A 9,292-nucleotide genomic window follows, 5' to 3' on the forward strand; every position below is an offset into this window, starting at 1 on the left:
TTACGTTTCATTTCAATTTTTTTTGTTTTCTATCTTTTTACATGTTTCTCAGTTTTAAAATTTATCGACTCATAAAAGGGCCAATTTTATAAATTAATGACATTTCAAAAGCGATATCAAATCTACAATTGTCATTCTCTTGCATACTCCACCGCTTACCAGAGCTTTCGTTTTATCTGGCTGGTTACACCTTATGGCCACTCGTCCATTGGCAATTGCACCATTGTTATGTCATAATCAAGTTAATTATTACTTGTTATGATTAAGGAGGGCATGTTAATTATCTTCCTACCACCATGATAACCTCAACTGAACAAGCAACTTCAATTTTAATAATTGGTCTGGCAGTGTGAATGCTAATTTTTTGTCTCCCGGGAATTGCTTTCAACTTTTTTAAAAAAAATATATATTTTACAAAAAAATAGAAAATTAAAAAAAAAAAAGAAATTTAGCTCCTAAAAACGAAAATTTTGCAATATGCATATTAAAGTCCAACATCTACAATAAACTTTAAAACTTAAGAAAAAACATAAAAATCTGGTCCTCATATAAAACTCTAAAGGGACCAATATAAAAAACAAGTAAGAGTTTTGAAGTAGGAGGATGACAACTATTTTTTCAGAGAGGGAAAGAAAGATTTTTAGAGGGACAACAAATTTTCAAAAAATTATAAAGAGAAAACTGTGGTGACCGGAAGAGGGTGTAATCAGAAAAAAGAAAATAATGATTCAGAAATTGAAAACGGGAGCATAACTATTAGGTATTTTTGTTCTTACCTTTGTCTTACTTCAAGTATAGAGATAATAAAAGGAGCTTTGAAAGGGTTACATAACAAACAATAAATACGACAGAAGACTAAATTTTTTAATAATATAACGTTTTGTTTGAGGGGAGTATGATTTGAAAGAACGGAGCAATCGCATTTGCCGCTACCTGTACATATGCAGAAAACTATATCACATCAAATCATTTTTTTATTATTATTTATTTTGTTTTGTTTGCTTTTGGATGAACGAATTCTTTTCTTTCCTTTACCTATTCTTATCCAATGTATTAATTGCATATCGTCTATTTTTATTCTTTATTATTTTATTTTACTTAGTTAGTTAAATAATTTTACTTATTTATTTATTGTTTAAAAAATGAAAGTTTTTATTATTTTTATTTCATATTTTATTTTTTATTATCTTAAACAAAATATTTGATTTCACGTCTTTATTTATTTAACTTGATTGAACTTCTCTTAATTGCATTTATTGATTTTAAGTATTAATAATTAAAATAATGATAAAAATTATTAAAATTAGATTAAATGCAATACAATGCAATTTATTTTATTTTATTGTAAATTTTTTAATTACAAAATTTAACTCATATTAATGCGATAATAAGTTCTTTCTATAATCTTTTCATGTTATTTTGTTACTTAGACTTTAATTATTATGTTAATTATTTTTTTTTTAATTTATGATTATTATTTTTTATTTTATTTATTATATATTTGTAGAATATTGATGTAATTTAATTTTATATACACAAGTACTTTCTCGTATATCATTAATAATAAAAAAATAATTGCATCAATTTATAACATTAACGTATAACTTCTCTATTGTCGTGTGTTACAAATTGATAAAGTTTACGTGTACTTACATTACTGAAGCTTTAAGAAATATTAATTTATCACATATTATCTATAATTAATTAAAAAATTATCTTAATAACTAATCGAAATATATTTCCTATAATTACTATTTTACCAAATCAATCAATTTAAATAGAAATTTTTTATTAACACAATAATTTATAAAGTTAATATGTAGCAACTCTACCTTTATGCGTTATAAATTGTTAGAACTTATGTGTGCCAACGTTACTTTAGGTTTTATAAAACATAAATTTATCAAATGAAGTTTTTAATATTTTTATTAAATAAGTATATTTTTTAATCAATTCAAATATATCTACTTCTTTTATTAAAATGAAATTAATCTTATATTTTAAATTTTTTAAGTCATATTTCTAATTTTGATCAATTGAATAACTAAACATTTCTTTACTTATTTATATAATTTTTTATAATATCGATATGTAATTTACATTGCCTTCGATTATCTAACAAATTATACGAAATTTATGTATAACTTACATTATCTTAAATTTTTTTTCAACATTAATCATAATCCAAAATAAAATCTAAATACTTCATTTACAAATAAAATATTTTTATTAATTTACAATATAGTTGTGTGATTTTCCTTCACTATCTGTATTATTTCTCGTACGGTAACGGTATATGTATAATCGTGTCATCTTGTATCTTAAATATTATAATTTTATAAAAATAATTTTAATTTTAAAATTATTTTTTTTATTACTTTATTGCACTCAGGAATACATAAAAAGCAGAAACCAGAGTCGTTAAGTCAAAATAATTTTTTAAGATATTTATTAACATTTTAATAAATAATTTGTCTTTATTTAAAATAAATAATAATAATAATAATAGTTTATAGGTTAAATAAATATTTTTTAAAATTATGATGAATTTACACAATTAATTTAAAATAACTATTTTTAAACGGACATTATAAGACACTAATACATTTTTTATATGTAAATGATTTTTAAATTTATTTTTAGTTTTAAAGATTATATTATTTAAAAAAAATTAAAAAAAATTTAAAATAAATTTTAATAATGATTTCTCTAATTTTTAAAAAATATTTTTATTTTTAAAAAATATTTTTAAATATATTTTTTTGCTGTAACGTCATGACCAACTGACAGGCAGCAGTCAAGACTGATCAATAGTATGGTAAATCAATTTCAATTATATTAGTAGAAAACAGTGACAATTGCCAAACAGCTACTAAGTAAACGTTCGTTGAAATTATCAGTAAGTTTTTTCCTTTTTAGGTATAGCCGTAAGCTAGTTTAGCTTAGATGTAGCGTAATCAGGAATATATTTTAAAAATGAGGTTATTAAAGATGTTATTAATATTCAAATTAAAAATAATAGATTATTTTGCATATAAATAAAAGGATTATTCTTACGTTTTAATGTTGATAAAAAGAAACAGTAATAGATTTTTTATTAAAGAAATAGAAAAGGACGACGGAAATTAGAATCAAATGAACTGGAAGGGAGAAATTTGACACTTGGTAGAGCAGGAGACCAATGGGGATTTAGTTACAGGCGAAGTTCAAGTAACATATTTTTTTTACTTAATTTTAGTTTTTTAAAGTTTCAGATAATAAGGTTCTTTTAATTTAATCAAAAGTTGATTTTTTTTCAAAATATGATGTATTTTAATTTATTATTATATTTTATGTTAGTTTCTTATATTTATTTTATGTATTTTATGAGTTTTTTTTATTTTTTTAGGTACTTTTATGTTAATTATTAATTTTTAAATTTTTTTAGCTTTGTAGTGAATTTGAGATAAAAGTAGCTTTTAATCTTGATTTTTTGTAATTTTTTATTTGCAAGAGTCACATGGATTAAATCAAAAAATGAATAAATTCAAAGTTGAAAGCTTTACAAAGATTTTAGAAGAGTAATAAGTAAATTAGAAATTTCAAATTTATGTTGCAAATATTGTGTAAATTACACAAAAGTTTTACATAAAGACATATGATTATAAGGGATAAAAAGAATTTATTCCTATGCAAGTCACGTATACATTCAAATTTTGCATAACTCATGTCAAAAGAATTTTAAATCCAAGGTATGTTCAAGTGTGTCATAAAATTTTTATCGTTCATGTAGATAGAATATAAATACGATTTAAACGAGGTAATTGAATTTTTTTTTGTCTCTTTCTAGTATAAAATATTGTTTATAAGTATGTTATCTTTCTATCCAATGATTTTGTAGAAGTTCTGGACACTGAGGAATCAACTTTTAAGATATTTGCTCTTTTATTTAATTTTTTATTTTTTTTATTATATTTACAATGTGTAAATAAAATTCTCATATTAGAGGTGAATGAATCTTAATTTGAATTTCAAATGGAGTAATTTGTTTTTTTTTTTCATTTGGTATGATTGCTTCTATTTTGATCGATTCATTTGAATTGACCATCTAAAAAAATATTTTAGATTTAAATTCATGATTGAAAAATTTATGTTCAATTGAAATTTTAGGAGTTTTTATTGAGTAAATAATTGGAAACCAATAAATTGAGGCGTAACTAAATTGGAGAAATTAATCTTAATGAGAGAATATGAATTTGAGTTAAGAAAGAAATTAACACAATGGTGAACCCCAGCAAGCATTACAAAGTTATTACTGTAAGGAGTGACAAGGTTATAAAACCTCAACCACCAAAAGTGCAAAAAAATACTTCAATGAATGTATAAAAAAGAATAACAAAATGATGGTACGATAAAAATTATTTCAATGACAAAGAATTTTTGTTAACACATGCTCAACTAGTGCTTATAAAAAAGAAAAGATAAGCAAAATCAATATATATACACATCATTCAACTTTAAATATATTTTTTTATCTAAATACGATTTCAAGCCAAAAATGATAAAGTAAATTTTTCTTCAAGATTTTGACCTAGAGATTATGGACAAGAAAGAAAAAAACAATGGAGCAACTATCCATATTTCTATATTGCCATTAGAAGGCATGGAAGATGCCAAAATTTGTAGTTAATAATGAAGTTTTAGATGAATAATTATTCATTATTATTGTCACTCTATGGTTTGTGAATATGATAAATTTTAAAACTGCAAATCTCATCCTAAAAAAATTGAGTTGACAACTATAAAACTATTTTTCATGAGAACAAAATTTATGTGTGGGATAAAGCTTTATTATGCAAAATTAGTATGGATAAACTATTAAGAAGATGTATTTATGAAGAAGAAGAACTAAGTATCTTATGACATTGTCATAATTCAACTTATAATGGTCATTTTAGAGGAAAATAGCTACTAAATTGCTTCAATATGAGTTTGTTTAGCCTATTTTATTTAGAGATGTTATGGACTTTGTTGAGAAGTATGATAAATGTCAAAGAAGTAAAGACATATCTAAAAGACATGATATATTCCTCACAAACATCTTAGAGGTGGAAGTATTTGATGTTTGAGAAATAGACTTCATGAGTTTTTTTTTTTTTTTAAATAAGTACATTTTGGTTCTTGTAGACTATATATCAAAATGAATTAAAGTCATCAAACTGCAACTAATGATGCTAAAGTAATAATTGACTCTATAGAAGAACAGTTTTTTAAAATTTTAAGTTTCACTAGTTTTTATAAGTGATGATGGTATTCACTTTTGTAAAGATGAGAATTAAGGTTGTACTTGAACGAACAATTTTAAAATTATATAAAAATATAAAATTAGTGATAAAAAATATTTAAAGTGAGAGTAAAATATAAAAAGAATTATAAATAATAAATACAAAAAATTAAATATGATAAAAATATTTTTAATTTCTTTTAAAAGACAAGCATCTGAACTCATTTCTATTTAAAATAAAAATAATTTAATTAAAATTTTATAATAATTTAAAAATACCTTTTTAACTATTAAAATACATGTAATATAATAATATTGAATTACTATATTAAAAAACAACTAAAGTTACTCTAGGATTAATTTTGATAAAAAAAAGTTACTCTATCTAATAACTTTTTTAAAAAATAAATTTTGTAATTTAACCATTAAATTAAAAGTTGTCCTTAAATAAAACAAGTTTGAAAATTTTATAAAAGTAACATTATATTTATCAACAAATTAACATTTTTTAAAAATAGAAATAAATATTAATTATAAAATTATATATTCACAAAAAATATAACTTAGATATGTACGATCAATATAAATATATTATCTCATTCAATATTCATAAAAAATATTAAAAAATAACTTTTATCAAATTTATTCACTTAATTATTGTCGTTAAAGAAATAATATTGGTGTGATATAACATAAACAATGGAAACAAGTTATTGTAGTATGTTTATAAGATAAAACAATAAATTTTAAAAATAAAAAAATATATAATTTATTTTCTAGTATCAACATTGAAATCTTTAATTTTTAAAAGCTTAAACCAAATAAAAAAGGGGTAATAAATTACTGGCTGAACTTTAGTACATTGATGATTCGATGTAATTGAACTTGAATATATAATAATAAATTGAATTGAACTGGATTACAAACTGATTTATAATACAATGGATTTCACAGCTAAAAATACAATTTGAGCTCTCACAGTCCATCCCACGAAACAAGTTGCTTAAAGTATGCAAGTGGCCAATTTTTTATCTGCTTTTAGGTTGTTACATAGCATAACATATACTAACTACACTGTGCCTGCCCTGTCTATAACTACAATATATCGCCAATTACGACTTCTTCTAAAAAAGGGTGGCGTTAATGTATATCTTAGATACATTATTTTATTTAGTTTCCCTCTTGTCATCATTAATGTTTCACTTTCCTATCCACAAAACTTACCAACCCTTGAAGCAGTTTTAAATTCATCGATCCATTTGTGCCATATTAAATTATCCATTTAAGTTTAAGCATTTTTATATATATTAAAGTTATAAAAATATAATAAATACTTTTTTTTAATAAAATTTTACTATCCTCGATCATGCATGTAATTTAATACGTAATCTTAAATTTGAGTAAATATTTTTTCTAAATTAATTAAGTAAACAATCTATTAATCAACAGCAAGTTTTTAATTAGTTTTATAATTGTCTTTAGCTAGGTAACTTCCATGCAAATGAATCAAGAATTAATTAATTATCCTTCATTCGTTGTATGTGGGATCTTGATTGGAAATGTTAAAGGGCAAGTTGATCGTTTTTTCAACTTTCGGCGTTACAAATATGACTGAAGGAAACTCAAACAACTATGGCTTTTTTTTTAACCTATAAAAACGTGATAAATATGAATACGTTGGAGATGATGATGTCTAAGTGCTAACGCTGTTGTCGTTGACATGCTAGAAGCAGTCGTTCGTCACCTTTAGTCTCACCTTCTCCGATTACCAGCCCATTTTATATTTCATTTTTTTATTATTGCAAATTTTAAATTTTAAAATACGATTGAATTGCTAGGATCAGGATTTGGAAGGAAAAAACAAAATAATCCTTTGATTGATTGTACACAGTGGTATCATTTTTCCTTTTTCTTTTTCTCCTGTCTCTCTCTAATTTATAAAAGCATAAAATAAATTTATTGCGAGATTAAAGTTGTTCATTTATCGTATACTATAAAATAATTAAATTTAGATTATTAAATACTAATTAAAATAAATATTTAAATTAGTTTTAACCACAAATCTAAAGGTGAATGTTTGAACAGTGAAAAGATAATGTTAAAGACAACGACAGCCGCACATGCGACAGTACCGATGCAGTCAGAGACCGCGCAGTCTCTCGTCTCCTACGGTCCTACCAAATTATATTCATATTATTATTATCGTTCAATTTTTAATGTGTATTTTAATATAAAAAAATAGTATTTATAACTTTTATTTTATTTTTATATACCATTATTTCAGATAAATCTATTTTAAATCAGGTGAGGAATTTGAAATGATAAAATTTTTCAAACAAGGTATTGTATAACAATCTAATCATTTATAACAACGAGACTAATTTTTTCAGTGAAATGTTTTTATTAAGAAAGATTAGTATGGATTACTTAAAATAACCCATAGATTTGAGTACATATTCTTTAAAGCATTATTATGAGATTATTCTTCATGTAAGTAATAATAATTAGAAGAATTTTCTTTACGAACTATCAAATGCAAACTTCTAACACACGAACAAAATTTTCAACTTAAAAAACAAATAATAATTAAGAGCTTTATGATTAGAGTCCAGCTCCATTAACTACTGTTTATTGGTTAACTTTGCGGAAAGCTTGTGATAAGTTATGCGTACCCTACTCCAGATTAAACTAATTTAAGAAAAAACCTTTGTTCCACTGAAAAAATTATTTAAAGAACTGTTAAAGAGTGTACTTTCTTTTCTTCATCCCTTTTACTATATCATTATTTTTAAAAAATAATTTAATTCATTACTTTAAAAGTTTAAGTAAATATTTATTATTATACCGTTATGTTCTTTACAAATTTTTAATTATTTTACACATTTATCATGAGATGGATAACTAATTATTGCAAAAACCAAAAATTAATAAGATCAGATCACAAATCTTTTCATAATTTAAGAAATTCTTAATATTTAATATTTTTATATTATATACTTATGAAGACACAATAAATAACACTTAAATTATATTTCATCATAAAATAAAAGAATAATTTTCTATTTACCAAAAAATATTCATTTTATTATTATTTTTTATTCTTTACACTATCCAGATTGTGTACAGAATAAAAAAAATTAAAATAAAAAATTCAAATAATTTATACAATCATTCTTTCGTCAACAAACAGTAAAATCCATTAAAAAAAGCATTAAAAATAAATGTAGATTAAATTATAATTAAAATTATTATACTTAACTACTTTTAGCTCTTATACAAAATGAAATTTACATATTTTTTCGTATAATTTTCTTATAAAGTGATCCTTATATATCTTTTATTGAAGTTCTATATATCAGTGTTACAACAAAAATGATATATGAGACTAAAATATATAATTTGTATTATAAATAAACCAAAATAAAGATTAAGAATATAAATCGAAGCAAAAAATTGTAAAAAATATAAAGATTAAATTTTAATTTTAATCAATGACATAAACTAATTCATAAATAATAGTTTTTACATAAATACTTAAACAAAAAGCAGTTTTAATTAAGTATAAGTACTAGATTTATAACAGAACTGTAAATAAAAACTACAAAAAGATGCAAGTAAAAAGGCATTGAAATCATCGTAGGGAATATTCCGTTTACCCAACAACCACAGCTTTATATAAATAGGGGAGAGTGGCCTTCGCTTGACCCAAAGTTCGGCCCTTTCACAATCTACAATTAACTAAGCAGAAGAAAAGAGAAGAGAAGTTTAGGATCAAGAACTCGCAGGAGAAAAATGTGGTTCATGTACGTGTGTGATGAGGAAGAGAAGGAACTGGGTAGGCAACAAGCTCCTGGATCATGTCCTCACTGTGGTGGCAAAGTGGAAGCCATGGATGTTGAGATCCAGTGGAAGCTTTGCTTCTTGCCCATGTGCTTCAAGATCAAGAGAAAGTTCTTTTGTACTCTATGTGCTAGACGTTTAGAATTGTATTATTGATATTAATTACACTACTACTTACTCTTATATATG

At 23.2% G+C, this 9,292-nt stretch overlaps 1 protein-coding gene across 1 annotated transcript; it reads left to right on the forward strand.

The window, feature by feature from the left end:
- Positions 1 to 9,055: 9,055 nt before the first annotated feature.
- LOC113853201 lies at positions 9,056 to 9,292 on the forward strand. The gene has a single exon (XM_027483701.1). The coding sequence runs from the start codon at positions 9,056 to 9,058 to the stop codon at positions 9,257 to 9,259; it is 204 nt and encodes a 67-aa protein (XP_027339502.1). The 3' UTR covers positions 9,260 to 9,292.

The sequence above is a fragment of the Abrus precatorius genome, unplaced genomic scaffold (genome assembly GCF_003935025.1).
Source record: "Abrus precatorius isolate BTA unplaced genomic scaffold, Abrus_2018 Scaffold10, whole genome shotgun sequence".
NCBI lineage: Eukaryota > Viridiplantae > Streptophyta > Magnoliopsida > Fabales > Fabaceae > Abrus > Abrus precatorius.

Excerpts from the sequence above, each read along its gene's own strand:
- LOC113853201 (XM_027483701.1), top strand. The coding sequence starts at position 9,056 with ATGTGGTTCATGTACGTGTGTGATGAGGAAGAGAAGGAACTGGGTAGG.